The sequence below is a fragment of the Callithrix jacchus genome, chromosome 20, assembly GCF_049354715.1.
Source record: "Callithrix jacchus isolate 240 chromosome 20, calJac240_pri, whole genome shotgun sequence".
In the NCBI taxonomy this organism is placed as follows: Eukaryota; Metazoa; Chordata; class Mammalia; order Primates; family Cebidae; genus Callithrix; species Callithrix jacchus.
Window position 1 is genome coordinate 42,031,799 of NC_133521.1, and position 15,841 is coordinate 42,047,639.

General features: G+C 50.0%; 1 protein-coding gene across 3 annotated transcripts in view; it reads left to right on the forward strand.

The window, feature by feature from the left end:
* The first annotated feature begins 402 nt into the window (after positions 1 to 402).
* The window catches only part of ATP2C2 (ATPase secretory pathway Ca2+ transporting 2), a 93,934-nt gene continuing 78,495 nt past the window's right edge, over positions 403 to 15,841 (forward strand). For all 3 annotated transcript variants that reach the window (XM_002761223.6, XM_008986310.5, XM_035281640.3), the window contains exon 1: positions 403 to 589. In XM_002761223.6, the coding sequence (XP_002761269.4) occupies positions 491 to 589 (99 nt within the window). In that variant the 5' untranslated portion in view covers positions 403 to 490. The remainder of the gene's footprint in view (positions 590 to 15,841) is intronic.

A 15,841-nucleotide genomic window follows, 5' to 3' on the forward strand; every position in this document is an offset into this window, starting at 1 on the left:
GGTGTGAGTTTGAGTCAGCTCTGGCCACCTCGTTCCCAGCACCTTGGAGCGGCCCACACTGGGCTCCTCACGAGGGTCACCTGGGGCTCGTTAAAAACCCAGCCTCTGCGGCTCCAAACCCAATGATTGGGTAAGGAGGGGTCTGGGAATCCGGATTTCAAACCAGCGTTTGTTTCACCGCCTCCCCCACTCCAGGTGATTCTTAGGATCTACAAATTTGGGAAACAGCCCAAGCCCTAAGGCGACGCAGCCGGTCCCCTGGCCTTACTGGCCAGCAGGCCCTGGGGTCCCAGGCGCGCTCGCGGGGCAGGGCCAGGTGAGCCGGCGCCTCCCTATGCGCAGCCCCGCCCCGGGGGCGGGGCCTCACCTGCCAAGGGCAGGTAGACGGTTACTTGGTAACCCGGGCTGGCCCAGGAGGCTTGGGCGCGTGCAGCCAGCCCGGGCCTCGCCAGGGACCGAGGGACGCAGGCAGCGCCTGCGCCTGCTCACCATGGTCGAGGGACGCGTCTCCAAGTTCCTGAAGAAACTCGGCTTCTCGGGTGGGGGCCGGGAGTACCAGGCGCTGGAGAAGGACGAGGAGGAAGCCTTGGTGAGTCGGGGCGACCCCGCGCCGGGCACGTGGCCCGACCCCGCATGCCCTCCGTCGTCACCGCCCCGTCCCTACCTGGGACCCCGCGTTCGCGCTGCGAACCGCCACCCCGCCCTCCTCCCCTGGCTCCGGAAAGAAGCCGCCCTCATAGTAAGCACCATCTCATCTGCGCTCCGGCGCGGGGAGCTCAGCACTGCACCCTCACCTGAGCCCTTTTTGCGGCTGAGAAACTGAGGCCGAGAGTGGTTAAGTCTACGCTCTTAGGGGCACGCAGCTGGGAAGTGAGCTGGCGGGGAACTTCACCTAGGTTTCTCTCACTCCAGAGAATTAAAATTCCTGGGTCTCTGCCGGGCGCGGTGGCCACGCCTGTCATCCCAGCACCTTGAGAGGCCGAGGCGGGTTCAGGACTAGACTGGCCAATGTGGCGAAACCCCGTCTCTACTAAAAAAAAAATACAAAAATTAGCTAAGCATTGTTGCTTGTGCCTATAATCCCAGCTGCTTGGGAGGCTGAGGTAGGAAAATTGCTTGAACTGGGACCTGGGAGGCGGAGGTTTCACTGAGCCGAGGTCGCGCCACTGCACTGCAGTCTGGGCTACAGAGTGAGACTCCATTTCAAAAAAAAAACAAACAAAAACAAAAATTAGCTGGGCATGGTGGCGCGTGCCTGTAATCCCAGCTACTCGGGAGGCTGAGGCATGAGAATCACTTGAACCCGGGAGGCGGAGGTTGCAGTGGGCCGAGATGGTGCCACTGTACTCCAGCCTGGGCGACGGAGCGAGAGAGATGCAAAAACAAAACAAAAGGTTGCTGAAATGTAGCAATAATAGGAAGCAAAGTTGGAGCAGAGGGACCTCCCGGCCACTTAGAGCTGTATCCCTGCTTTGCTTAGGATCTATCTCCAGGGGACCCTCCGGGATAAAGCAACAGGGTGCCAAGGCAGGGTGGTTCATGAGGGAGCGAAGTGGCAAAGCTGTCAGATAAAGCCCTTCCTGTTCCTCAGCTTCTTGGAAGCCAAGGCTGAAGCTGGGCTTGAGGGTGACCCAACAAGCTGCTCCTTAGCTTTGCAAACAGAACTCCTTGCATGCTTTAAGGTCAGGGGGCACTGAATTTCTGCAGAAGCGTTTCTCTGCACACCAGAGGGGCGTTGCCCCCCCCTTTTTTTTCATTTAAGCTTAAGCAATCATTCAAAAATAAAATTTCTGAACGAGTCCCCTGGGTTGCTAATAAATATGAGCCAGCGATGGGCTTTTGACCAGTGAAAGGAAACGTCAAAGGTGAAGTACCTTTTATAAAAAAAAAAAAAAGCTGAAAAAAAAATTTCAACTTTTATTTTTTTTTCTCCCAAAGAATGCTAATGTTCAAAAACATTTTGGTGGTGAGATTACGTATTCGTGCTTTTTAAAAATAGTGTTTTATACATTGCTGATGTAAGAATCTGGTGTTAGGGTGGTAGACCACGGGACCATGTCACTAGCAGTTTTTGAAGAATCTATTTTTCGAAAGTGACATGTTAATACTGATAGGATACAGGGTTCAGTTAACTTGCTGTGATCCATTTCTCTACTGATAAGCTGTGCGAGGCATCCTGCCAAAGGAGCGTGAAGTTTATTTGCCAACACCAGCTGCCTTTCCTACGTTGCCATTCCCTTTTTTCCCTTTCTGTCTTTGGATTTTTGCATCAGGCCAGGTATTTGTGAAACACTCCTGATGTGTTGGTTACCATCAGGTTTTATAGGATGTGCAGGTGTGCGGGTGCAGGGACGGTGTAACCTTCAAGGGACATGCTGGAGAGATTCGATCTCTGAGCCAAGTGGACTTCATTGCTTCAAAGTTTGCAGAAGGGTTCTCAAGGGTCCGACAGGTGTTCAGCCATCTATTGGTGTGCTCTCCCATCTGGCTGTGGACCAGGGTGCGCTCAGCAGCATCCTGAGGCTCCGTGGTGCGTGATGATGGGCAGCGTGCAGCACCAGGAGGCGGGTGATGCCAGCAGCCAGCACCAAAGGTCAGCTGAGAAACAGGGCGCGCTGTCTCCAGATGCAGCCTTGTGCAAACCCAGGAAATGACACAAAGATCAATGAAAAGTGTGAGGAGGGAGGGAGAGGGGGAGGCCGGGAGGCTGGACAAGGCACTCACTTCCTGCTAGGTCGGCTCAGACCTGAACCCCTCCTTGGCTCTCGTGCTGCTGTCCTCTCGTTGGAACTTCTTTCTCCCAGGGATTGGTAAGGAAGCAGTCTGTGTGGAGGTGGTCGCTTCTACAGTAGCTGGAACTGTCTTTAATGAGCGCTAATTATATGCCACGGCCAGGATGCCTGTAGAAAGCCTCCAAGCCCTCCCCTCCCTCGGCCACCTTGACCACTTACCCCAGTTCTAAGTGATTGTTACTGAGAACCTGCTGTGTCTTGTCCTGGGCCTCTTCCCTCCAAGGTGAGTTTTACGGTAATCATGTGATAAATGAGGATGCGAGCCTCCTAGAGCGGCCTCGTTCATTTGCTCAGGGAGCCAGTTTTGCCAGGTGCTGAGGAAACAGAGGTGTACAAAATGAAGTTCGTAGGGGAGACCAATGGTTAGCTGAGAAACCGGGTGATGCTTCATTTGAGACCCAGTGGTCCTAGTTGCACTGGAGAATCAAGGAGTGGAGGACCAGACAGAGGACTGGGGGTGGAGACAGGAACTGGAGAGGACCCTGTGCTGGAAGCACTGGATTTCAGCATTTTCCAGAAATGGAAAGAAGGATGCCTGAACTGGGCGCAGTGTCTCATGCCTTTAACCTCAGCATTTTGGGAGACTGAGGCAGGAGGGTCGCTTGAACCTTAGAGTTCAAGACCAGCCTGGGCAACATAGCCAGACGCCATCTCTGCAAAAAATTAAAAAATTTAGCCAGGCATGGTGGTGTGCACCTGTGGTCCTAGCTACTCAGGAGGCTGAAGCAGGAGAATGGCTTCTACCTGGGAGGTCGAGGCTGCAGTGAGCTGTGATCATGCCGCTGTACTCCAGCCTGGGCAACAGAGTGAGACCCTGTCTCAAAACAACAAAAAACAAAGAAAGGTGGTTGAGAGGCCTTGTTAATTTAGTTACCAGAAAAAGCTTCACTCTGCTGACCTGAACGTTAAGGTAAGGAAGACATTGGACCAGAAATTCCTGCTTCCCTGGTGACTCAGCAGCGACTCCGGGGGAAGCTGTCTCTGCCCCTCAGGGCTCCCGTCTCTTAACTGAGGCAGGTACAGCCCCAGTCCACTGCCTTCCTGGCTGATGAGCAGATTCATCCTGAGCTCTCCAGAGTGAGGCTTGAGTCCCAACCAGACTCATGTAGTGGCCACCCATCCATTCAACCTAGATTCATGGAGCCCCCACTGTGTGTAACGTGGATGCTGCAGGGTGAGGATGGGGCTAAGGATGCACAGCTTCCAGCCCTCGGGTATCTCATCCGGGGACAGAGATGGCACCCAACAGTAGGTCACAGTTCACTTTTAATGCCGACGTGTCAGAGCTGGGAGAAAGATGGGATGTTTAAGATGACCAGGAGCGGTGAAAGTTAGGGTGAGTTGGATGAAGGGCAGGGATTGACAGCGAGTTGTAGAACAAAGGAGAGGCTTCCGGGTTGCTAGGAGCAGGCTGCAGAGGGGGACCGTGGAGAGCCTTTTCAGACTGTGGGCTTCATCCCTAGAGCAGCGGGTCTCGTTGAAGTGTTTTAAGTCAGGACATGACAATCACTCATCTATTTACAGATGGGCCAAACGTTAGTGTGATAAATAAAACAGGCACAGTCAGATTTGTGTTCTTAAGAGATTATACGTAGTTATCTAAGAGTATATGCGTGGGAATTCTGAGGCTCTGACACACACGACCTTAGCCTGAAGCTTGCCCGACTCTCAAATCATCAGTTTCTCAGAATTTAGCAATATGTGGTCATCTTCTGAAAGACACGTTCTGCTACCCCACAGTGTTGTCTTAAATGATTTGTATGGAAGTGTGATTCAAGTATAAGCATAAAACTTGTAATAAACCTGTTAGTTTATAACTCAACTACAAAATCAGGTTTGGTTTAGGCCAGGCCTGGTGGCTCACACCTGCAATCCCAGCACTTTGGGAGGTTGAGGTGGATGGATCACTTGAGGTCGGGAGTTCGAGACCAGCCTGGCCAATATGGTAAAACCTTGGCTCTATAAGAACACAAAAGTTAGCCGAGTGTGGTGGCAGGTGCCTGTAATCCCAGCTACTGGGGATGCTGAGCAGGAAAATCCCTTGAACCCAGGAGGCGGAGGTTTCAGTGAGCTGAGATCATGCCACTTCACTCCATCCTAGAAGACAGAGTGAGACTTCTGCTCAAAAATAAATAAATACATAAATAAAGTTTAGTTTATTTATTGTACAAATAGAACAACCTTATTTTGATACACTGGTGATGTTCTATTAAAACTCAGTCAGGCTGGGAACGGTGGCTCATGCCTGTAACCCCAGCACTTTGGCAGGCCAAGGTGGGTGGACACCTCAGTTCAGGAGTTCAAGACCAGCCTTGCCAACATGGCAAAACCCCGTCTCTACCAAAAATACAAAAATTAGCCGGGTGTGTTGGTGGGCACCTGTACTCCCAGTTGCTCAGGACGCTGAGGCAAGAGAATTGCTTAAATGCAGGAGGTGGAGGTTGCAGTGAGCCAAGATTACACCACTGTACTCCAGCCTGGGTGACAGAGGGGCACTCTGTCATTACACCACTGCACTCCAGCCTGGGTGACGGAGGGACACTCTGTCATTACACCACTGCACTCCAGCCTGGGTGATGGAGGGGCACTCTGTCTCAAAAAAAATAAAATAAAAGAGAGAGAGAGACTGGAAACCAAAGTCTTTTTTGAATCTTGTCTCAGGAATGAGGTCTGATAACTTCTGCCATATTGTATTCATTTGATGCAAGTCTAGGTCCAATCCGTACTCAAAGGGGAGGGTTGCACAGGCCATGGGTACCGGGAGGCGGTGATGGCTGAGGACTGACCACCTTAGAGGCTGCCCCTCGCAATAGGAGAAAGACGTATTTCCTTAAATGACACAATCCTAGAACCACATCTGACATGTCATCTGCTCACGAGTTACCTATTTTTGTTAGCGTTTTCATTCATCTGGAGTTCTGTTCTTTAAGCTCTTTTGTTGGACTTTTGATTTTGAAAATGCTGATGCCGAGAGTGTCTGCTGATGTGTATGTGTGCAAAATGACGTTTACATTTGTGAGGAATCTGTTTGCTAGTTTAGGATAAGCGGCCTCAAACTCAAGTCCAACTGCCAGAAAGCAGCCCGCGAACGCCAGTGTGGAATGTTCTCATCTGATAACCGTAGAGCTGGCCAGTTCACTTGACGATAGGGTTAGTGCTAGGCATTGTTGAAAGGGTATTTCTTCATTTGGTGTGTATTTGTATTTATTACCACACTTACTGCTCAATGACCAGGCCATTGCTGTGTACAAAGACGCGATTCATGAAAGCCACCTGCTTGCATTGCGGCCATACTTCTCAGTGTTTAGGTATCCTAGAGTTTTCTCACTGATCCCGCAATCATGCGTGGTGTGATGACTCAGTTCTGCTAACCTTTCTCTCTGAGCCGTTGTAGCTTTCAGTGTGTGTCAGCTTTCACTGGGACACTACAGTGTGTGCCGTGATTGTTGTCACAGATGCAAATGTGCACACTGGTGTCATGTCACAGTCGTTAGTTGTAAGCTGGCCACCCAGAAGATCTGTATTAATCAGACAGTCATTGAAACACATGTTCAAGGTTAGTAAGTTCTCAGAAAACTTGAGGGCTCTTGAGAATGTCTGAAGATGGCAACCTGGAAACTCTGCCCCCAATCGTAATGTCACAAGCTTTTTTATTAAGGGTAATGAATCCTAGAGTCCCACACTCCTAGGGGGAGGAAACTAGAAGGAACTTCCAGTGTGTTATGATGCGGGGTGGCCATCATTAGGGGTTGGTACTGGGAGCTGATGGTGGGGTGGGGGGTCTTGTGTTTTTCATTCATGTGCACACAGGTTGTTTGTAGATTGGTATTTCTCCTAAATCAGAGGCCACCTGATTGAGAACATGGGCAGCTGCTCTCTCTTCAGCGGCAGACATTCAGCTGCTGTTTCTGTTTCATGGACAAAGAAATACAAGTTTGAAAGATCAAAGAGTTTGGATTTTATTCTCACCCCACCTAATAATCTATCAAAAACAAGAGAAAGGGAATTAGCAGAAAGCTTATTTAGGCACCTCAGAAATCATACAGAGTATTTAGATGAACCTGTCCAGGACAGAGGTTGAGAAGGATGGCATTTGGATGGTTGGTTGAGGGTTAATATAGACACCAGTTAAAAAGGACTTGTCTCATACCAGATCTGATGAAAACACATAGTTTAAAACAGGAAATGAGATGTCTAAAATATTAAAAAAATGCCCAGGAGTAGAGGTTTGTTTACACATATTCTGGGATATCTGTGTAACAGAATTCTCACAGGCATTGAAACTGATGGTGTAGGAGAATATGTCATGACACAGTGGATGTCCACGATTCTCATTAACACTTTCAATATGAAAAATGTCAAACATGGCCCAGCGCCGTGGCTCACGCCTGTAAGCCCAGCACTTTGGGAGGCCCAGGAGGGTGGATTACTTGAGGTCAGGAGTTCGAGAGCAGCCTGACCAACCTGGTGAAATCCTGTCTTGACTAAAAATACAAAATTATCTGGGCATGGAGGCACGTGCCTGTAATCCTGGCTACTTGGGAAGTTGAGGCAGGAGAATTGTTTGAATCGGGGAGGTGGAGATTGCAGTGGGCCTAGATTGTGCCCCTGCACTCCAGCCTGGGTGGCAGAGCCAGACCCTATCTCAAAAAAGAGAGAAAAAAGAAAGATGTCAAATATACAGGAAAACAGAAGGACTAGACAGCCATCTGCTCGCCACAGGGATTCCATGATTCTTTTTTTTTTTTTTTTTTTTTTTTTGAGACGGAGTTTCACTCTTGTTACCCAGGCTGGAGTGCAATGGCGCAATCTCGGCTCACCGCAACCTCTGCCTCCTGGGTTCAGGCAATTCTCCTGTCTCAGCCTCCTGAGTAGCTGGGATTACAGTCACGCACCACCAGGCCCAGCTAATTTTTTGTATTTTTAGTAGAGACGGGGTTTCGCCATGTTGACCAGGATGGTCTCGATCCCTTGACCTCGTGATCCACCCGCCTCTGCCTCCCAAAGTGCTGGGATTACAGGCTTGAGCCACCGCACCCGGCCAAGGGTGACTAATTTTCTTCTCGACGATCTGCATTTTCCGAATTTCCAGCAACAAACATGGTTTAATTTTGTAACCAGAAGAAAGGAGATGTGAAAAATAAAGAAGTCGTTTGAACAAGAGGAGGGGATAAAAAGGATTGTGGGTTTTTAGGTCTGTGTCGCCTTTCTGGGCTGGGTGGGGGTAGCCGGCTGGGAGTGGTATTGTAAACAGCCAAGAACCCAGATCTAGGCACAGTGGCTCATGTCTGTAATCCCAGCACTTTGGGAGGCTGAGGTGGGTGGATCACTAGGTCAGGAGATCAAGACCATCCTGGCCAACATGGTGAAACCCCATCTCTACGAAAAATATAAAAATTAGCTGGGCTTGGTGGCGGGCGTCTATAATCCCAGCTACTCGGAAGGCTGAGGCAGGAGAATCACTTGAGAGGAGGTTGCAGTGAGCCAAGATCGCGCCACTCACTCCAGCCTGGTGGCAGAGTGAGACTCCATCTCAAAAAAAAAAAAAAAAGAAAAGCCAGATTCAGGGCAGCAGGGGGTGGGGGTGGGTGTACCAGCAGTGCCAGCACAGCCCATGGAGTGCCAGTAGGAAAAAGAGGAGATGGGACGGGGTCTGCATGTGGCCATCTGGGGGCTCCCGCAACCCCTTGGGGCTTCCCAACACAGAGATAAGTAATTTGGGTCTGCACATTGGAGACTTCCACAGGGGAGTCCGGAATGGCCAAGGGTACAGTGGAAATGTCTCTGGTTCAAGGAAGGCAGGGGAGGCAATGAGGTTGACATGAGGGCAGGGCTGGCTATAGAACTGGTGGGGCTCACTGCCGACAGCAGGAAGACACGTTCTTCTGTCTTCTACGCTCTCTCCCTTCGCTGTCCTAGCGGCTTTTATTTGCTATAGATTGTTGATCTCTACCATACGAGGGATTACCACCGGGTTAGTGTAGACCAAACGTGTTCAACCCACAGCCCAGGATAGCTTCAAATGCAGCCCAATACAAATCCATAAACACTCATCAGCTATTGTTAGTGTTAGTGGATTTTATGTGTGGCCCAAGATAATTCTTCCAGTGTGGCCCAGGGAAGCCAAAAGATTGGACACCTCTGGTGTAGACCCTCCCAGGCGTCCCCATGGGGGAGGGCGATCATGGTCACTGGGTGGAGGAGGGGAAGTGCCAAGTCCCTGATACACATGGCCCCATGGGACTAAATTTCCACACACACATTCAGATCCAGTGATGATGCATTTCCAGATGGCAGCTATGGAGTGTGAATCGTCAAGCCCAGCACCAGTCCCACACGGGGGTCTCTGCCAGTGCAGCTGCGCGCATGAGGCTGGTCCTGCCGAAGGGTTCAGGTTGGAGAGGAAATATCAAATTGATACTGCCCTTGTGGACGGTCAGCGGTTCTTCTGAATTGTCCCAGGATTAACCTGGGCCTGTGGACACTTCAGGGGCTAAGAATCCCAGCACCTCTGGTCTCCAAGGAATCTCACGTGATGGTGATAAGAGCAGTGAAAGCCGTGTGCTAAGACTGAGCAGTAGAAGCTGTGTGCTAAGTCTCATTGAGTAGTGGAAGCCGTGTGCTAAGTCTCAGTGAGTAGTAGAAGTTGTGTGCTAAGTCTCAGCAAGTAGTGGAAGCTGTGTGCTAGGTCTCAGTGGGTAGTGGGAGCCATGTGCTAGATCTCAGCAGGTAGTGGAAGCAGTGTGCTGAGTCTCATTGGGTAATGGAAGCCGTGTGCTGAGTCTCAGTGAGTAGTGGAAATCATGTGCTAAGTCTCAGGGAATAGTAGAAGTTGTATGCTAAGACTGAGTGAGTAGTGGAAGTTGTGTGCTAAATCTCAGTGAGTAGTGGAAGTTGTGTTAAGTCTCAGCAAGCAGTGGAAGCTGTGTGCTAAGTCTCAGAGGTGGAAGTCGGGTGCTAAGTCTCATTGAGTAGTGGAAGTCATGTGCTAAGTCTCAGGGAGTAGTAGAAGTCATGTGCTAAGTCTCAGGGAGTAGTAGAAGTCATGTGCTAAGTCTCAGGGAGTAGTAGAAGTCATGTGCTAAGTCTCAGGGAGTAGTAGAAGTCATGTGCTAAGTCTCAGGGAGTAGTAGAAGTCATGTGCTAAGTCTCAGGGAGTAGTAGAAGTCATGTGCTAAGTCTGAGTGAGTAGCTGAAGTCGCGTGCTAAATCTCAGTAGTGGAAGTTGTGTTAAGTCTCAGCACGCAGTGGAAGTCAGGTGCTAAGTCTCACTGAGTAGTGGAAGTCCTGTGCTAAGTCTCAGTGAAGTAGTGGAATTCGTGTGCTAAGTCTGAATGAGTAGTGGAAGTCGTGTGCTGGTGAGGAAGGAGACCCAGGCATCTGGGATTCCCTCCCCCTCTGTCATCCACTGTGCATCTTAACAGAAGAGACAGCAGGCCAGCTGGCACCTCCTAAATCTCCTTCCTGAAAATAACACGCTTGGTCTTGGGGAAACCCTCTGGACGACACTATTTTTACTTAAAACAAGATCAAACCAGAAACCTTTTCACATGTGAGTCCTAAAACTATAAACCAGAATTCATTCATATGTGATTCCTGAAACTGTAAGCAGAGATCTTTTTACATGTGAGTCCTAAAACTCTAAACCAGAACCCTTTCATATGTGATTTCTAAAGCTATAAACCTAAGATTCTTCCACGTGTAACATCTAAAGTATAAACCTATATAAAGGCAGAACCTTCCTTTGTTAAATGAGCTGGGCTTTTGACAAATTGCTGCCTGGTCTCCCCGCCAAATCAACTCTTCCCTCCTTTATTCGGTGTTCAAGAGATCCGTTTCCCGCGGCCGCTCCTGCTACATACACTAAGTCTTAGCGTGTACTGGGAATTGTGTACTAAGTCTTCCATAGCGAGAGCTGGTGGGAGCTTTCAGTCCAGATCACCTGTCTTCTCTCTCCCTGGCTGGAAGGTGGAGGGGGCCGGAGAGGCGTCTTTGTTGCCAATAAATGTGAATCTCAAAGGTATCCTGCCAGCTGCCCTTGCTGGAGACTTCGCCTCCTCACAGCTCATTGGTTGTCTCAGCTCTGGAGGCCAGAAGTCCAAGGCCAAGGTGCCAGCAGGGTCGGTTCCTCCGGAGGCTGCTCAGGTTGCTTTGCAGATGGCCACCTTCCCCTGTGTCCTCATACGGTTGTCCTCTGCACCTGTCTGTGTCCTAATCTCCTCTTATATGGACACCAGTCATATTGGATTAAGAGACACACCAATGACATCATTTAGCTGTAATTAACTCTTTTGGGGGGAGTGGGTACAGAGTCTTGCTCCGTTGCCCAGACTGGAGTGCAGTGCCATGATCTTGGCTCACTGCAGCCTCTGCCTCCCAGGTTCAAGTGATTCTCCTGCCTCAGCCTCCCAAGTAGCTGGGACTACAGGTACCCACCACCATACCTGGCTAATTTTTGTACTTATAGTAGAGACAGGGTTTCACCATATTGGCCAAGCTGGTCTCAAACTCTTGACCTTGTGATCTGCCCACCTCGGCCTCCCAAAGTGGTAGGATTATAGGTGTGAGCCACTGCGCCTGGCTGTAATTACCTCTTTAAAGGCCCCATCTCCAAATACAGTCACATTCTGAGGACATGGGGTGTGGGGTTTAGGGCTTCAGCCTGTGAATGGTGGAGGGCTGGACACTCAGCCCAACACCATGTTCTGTGTAGAAATTGACTTGAAAGATATTTTTTTCTTTGAGGAGCTATGGGCCACTCAGAGATAATGTGTAATAGTTTTCTCGTGAGGCTGCAGACCCTCTGGAAGTGTTTAACATCGCTGCTGTTGGCCCCAAGTCCTCAGGTAGGAGATGTGGGGAGTGTGCCCCTCTAGGTGGGCCATATTCCTGTGACCTTCCCTAAGACCTCCCTGTGGCCTGCTGGAGAGAAGAGAACTAACTCAGCAGAGGACATGTTCTCTGGCCCACCTTGAAGCAAGTAGTGGAAGTCTTGTGCTGAGTCTCAGTGAGTAATGGAGGTCATGTGCTAAGTCTTAGCAGGTAGTGAAAGTCATGTGCTAGATCCTCCACAACAAAGACCCCCTCCCAGAGACCCAGGGCAAGAGACTACAGCAGGCACTATACCTCATCTTCCTATGCCAAACCACAGATGCCAAATCCCAGACTAACTAGAACTGCTTATTTCACCCCATACACTTCTCAGGACCCTCCCTGTCTTTGGCTCTCCAGCTGGACTGAATTTGGGGGCTCTGGGGATAGGGGAAGGAGCATTGGCCTGAGTGGCCACTCTTAACTAGGAGCCATTTGTGTAGGGCAGATGGGGACCATCCCTTGCTGGCCACATGGATTTAGGCAGGTGTAATCCTGCACATTCATGTGTCCTGGTGTGAAAGTGGAGGTGTTGGGTGCAGGAAAAGAGGGAAGTGTCAGATTCTCCTTCTGACTCCTAGGTTCCTCCTCCCCCTGGCTTTTTGTGGAAGCTGCATTGGGTAACAGATCAAAGTTCTTCCCATCGCTATGCCTCCCTCAGTGAAAGTGATCAAAATAGACTCAGTGAGAGAAGATGTTTAAAACACTCTGCACAATGCTTTGTTCAAAAGATGATTTTTTTTTTTTTTTTGAGACGGAGTCTTGTTCTGTCACCCAGGCTAGAGTGCAGTGGTGCAGTCTTGGCTCATTGCAACCTCCGCCTCCTGGGTTCAAGCGATTCTCCTGCCTCACCCTCCTGTGTAGCTGGGACTGCAGGCACCTGCCACCACATGCAGCTAACTTTTGTATTTTTAGTAGAGACGTTGTTTCACCATATTGGCCAGGCTGGTCTCAAACTCCTGACCTTGTGATCTGCCCGCCTCAGCCTCCCAAAGTGCCGGGATTATAGGTGTGAGCCACTGCGCCCAGCCAGATGATTTTTTTTTTTAAGCATTCATCCCTGTCTTGCTTTGATCTTGGCGATGTGCTAGGCGCTGTGTCCATGGAAAGCACTCAGTGGTGGGGGCAGGACCAGCTATGTGATTTTCAGGCTCAGAGCAAAGCAGCAACCTCCTTGAAAAATGACTGAGAATCTCAAGAAAGTGGCAGCAGGGACTGAGTGAAGCTCGGGCCACTGTCGGCACAGGAAGCTGTGAATGTGGAGCGGGCCCTGGTGGGCTCACCGTCGCGGGTCCCTGGCTGGAGACACCAGTGAGCTCTTATTGTCTGGGGCTTTTTCAGCCTCTACTCCAGCCACTCTCCTGGCCCTCACGTAGTTTTTTTTTTCAACTTTCATTTTAAGTTCCCGGGTACGTGTGCAGGATGTGCAGGTTCGTTGCATAGGTAAAAACGTGCCATGGTGGTTTCCTTTACAAATCATCCTGTCGCCCAGGTGTGAAGCCCAGCATCCATGAGCTCTTCTTCCTGACACTCGATTATTTTCGTTTTTTGAGACAGGGTCTCGCTCTGGCTTCCGGGCTGAAGTGCAGTGGTGCAGTCATTGCTCACTGCAGCCTCAACCTCCCTGGGCTCAAGTGATCCTCCCACCTCCTCAATAGCTGGGACTACAAGTGCCTACCACCATGCCTGGCTAATTTTTGTATTTTGGTACAGCTGGGGTTTTGCTAAGTTGCTAAGCCTGGTCTTGAGCTCCTGGGCTCAAGAGATCTGTCTACCTCCATCTCCCAAAGTGTTGGGATTACAGGCATGAACCCACTCTTTCTTGTGATGAGATGTCCTCCGAGGGTGGGCTGGATGCCAGTAGCATGAGCATCACTTGGGAGCTTGCCAGACATGCAGAATCTCAGGTTCCACCCTGGACCTACAGAATCAGAAACTCTAGGCTGGGTCCCAGGAATCAGAGTCTCAGCAAGCCCCCCGGGGGTTTCTGAGGCTCCCTGGAGTTTGAGCACTGCAGCTCTGGAGGGTTAGCTTCTCTTCGGGTCTCACACCCGTCCTCCTGTTTGCCAGGTCCTCTTGCAGATACTAGAGACGAGTGAGCAAAGCGCTGATCCTACTGAGTGTGGTTCTGGTGGGGAAGGAACACAGATGCCTATCAAATAATTCCTCTAGTGAGTATATAATTACACACTGAGATAAGCCCCAGGAAGGAAAGCAGGGCCTGTGAGAAAGGAGGTAGGCGTGGCCCGGGTGCGGCGACAGTGGGAATGCCACTGTTAAAGTCCACTGCCATCTTGAAGACTTCCTGGAGGAGGTGGCAGGAACTCAGAGATCTGAGACTTGCACTTGGGCTACACATGCTCCTGCATTTATTATTTTTTTTATATTAGCCACATTTTGCACACCCTGGAGCCTACAGCCTGACCTGCAGGAGATTTCGGGGACGATAAGCTGGCTTCTCTCCCCTTTTATCTGGGAGGCGCCTGCTTCCCAGGGAATGCCTGTAAATAGCCCGTCTCCTTCAGCAACACCCATCTCACCAGGGCTTCCCCTCCCTCCGTCCCGCCCCCAAATCTCAGGTATTGAAATTTGAGTGACAGTTTTGACTTCACTTATTACTGGTTGCTGTTTGCTATCTTGTGTGAACCAGGAACTATGCTTTTTTCTTCCTCCTTTTCCTTTCTAAACTTGTCTTATTTTCTGTTCATAAACCATAAATAACAATTGGCACAATTTAAAATTCCTCCCTCACTCCCCCGCTTTATGGGTCCCATTTTCCCCCTTGACTTGGGGTTGGGGGAAGCAGAGGGAGGAAGGTCCTGTTGGTTTCTGATCAGTTTGCAGTAACCAGGCTGCTGTTTGCTTGGGTGCTCTTGGCCCCTTCTGTGGGAGTCTAGAGCTAGGCTGCAGGATCGTGGTTAAGAGGGTGGGAGTCTGCAGCCCAGGCTGCCTGGATGCACATCCTCGTTCTGCCACTTGCCAGCTGCGAGACCTCGGGCAAACTTAACTTCTCCCTGCCTCCCTTCTGTACAATGGGGTAGTAACTAACTGTACATACAGCAGGGGGTCTGTTGTGGGATGGAGTCATTTACTATGCATCAAGCATGTAGGGTAGTGGTGGTTTTTATAAGTAGTAATTCTTTAATTATAATTAATTTTTTTTATTTTTATTTTTTGAGACGGAGTTCCGCCCTTGTTGTCCAGGCTGGAGTGCAATGTCACAATCTTGGCTCACTGCGACCTCCGCCTCCCAATTCCAGCAATTCTCCTGCCTCAGCCTCCCAAGTAGCTGGGATTACAGGCATGTGTCACCACGCCTGGCTAATTTTTTGTATTTGGTAGAGACGGGGTTTCATCCTGTTGGTCAGGCTGGTCTCAAACTCCCGACCTCAGGTGATCTACTTACCTCGGCCTCCCAAAGTGCTGGGATTACAAGCATGGCCGTAATTAATTATTATACAGCTACAGGCCGGGTGTGGTGGCTCATGCCTGTAATCTCAGCACTTTGGGAGGCTGATACAGGCAGATCCTGAGGTCAGGAGTTTGAGATCAGCCCCCCCAACATGGTGAAACCCCGTCTCTACTAAAAATACAAAAATTAGCTGCATGTGGTGGCGAGCGCCTGTAATCCCAGCTACCTGGGAGGCTGAGGCAGGAGAATTGCTTGAACCTGGGAAGCAGAGGTTGCAGTGAGCCAAGATCACTACAACCAGCTTAGACAACAGAGCAAGACTCTGTCTTGAAAAAAAATTTTTTTAAATCATGCAACTATATAAGTGTCTTCCTGCATCGGTTCATGCTGGGCACGCTACTCAGCCCACTCCAGGCTCCCATGTTCCTGCAGTGTATGTGGGTCAACACGTCATCCTCAGTGACTGTAGGCATTTGTGTTTAACCCATTTCCTGCCGACATACAGTTAGGTGGTTTCCTTTTTCGATTTTGAGAACAATGTTATAATGAATATGGATACACCACATTGTTTTGAATCCTTACAAAAATCCCTGTAGAAATCTGAGGCTTAGAAAGGCTTAGAAAATGAAGTGACTTGCCCAGGGCCACACAGCTCTTCATGGAATCGCACCCAGGGCTGCCTGAATTCTAAGTTTGACTCCCCTGGACTCCTGGAAGATGTTCGGAATACCTCTGCTTCAAATGCGTTCTTCACAGGAACCCCCCC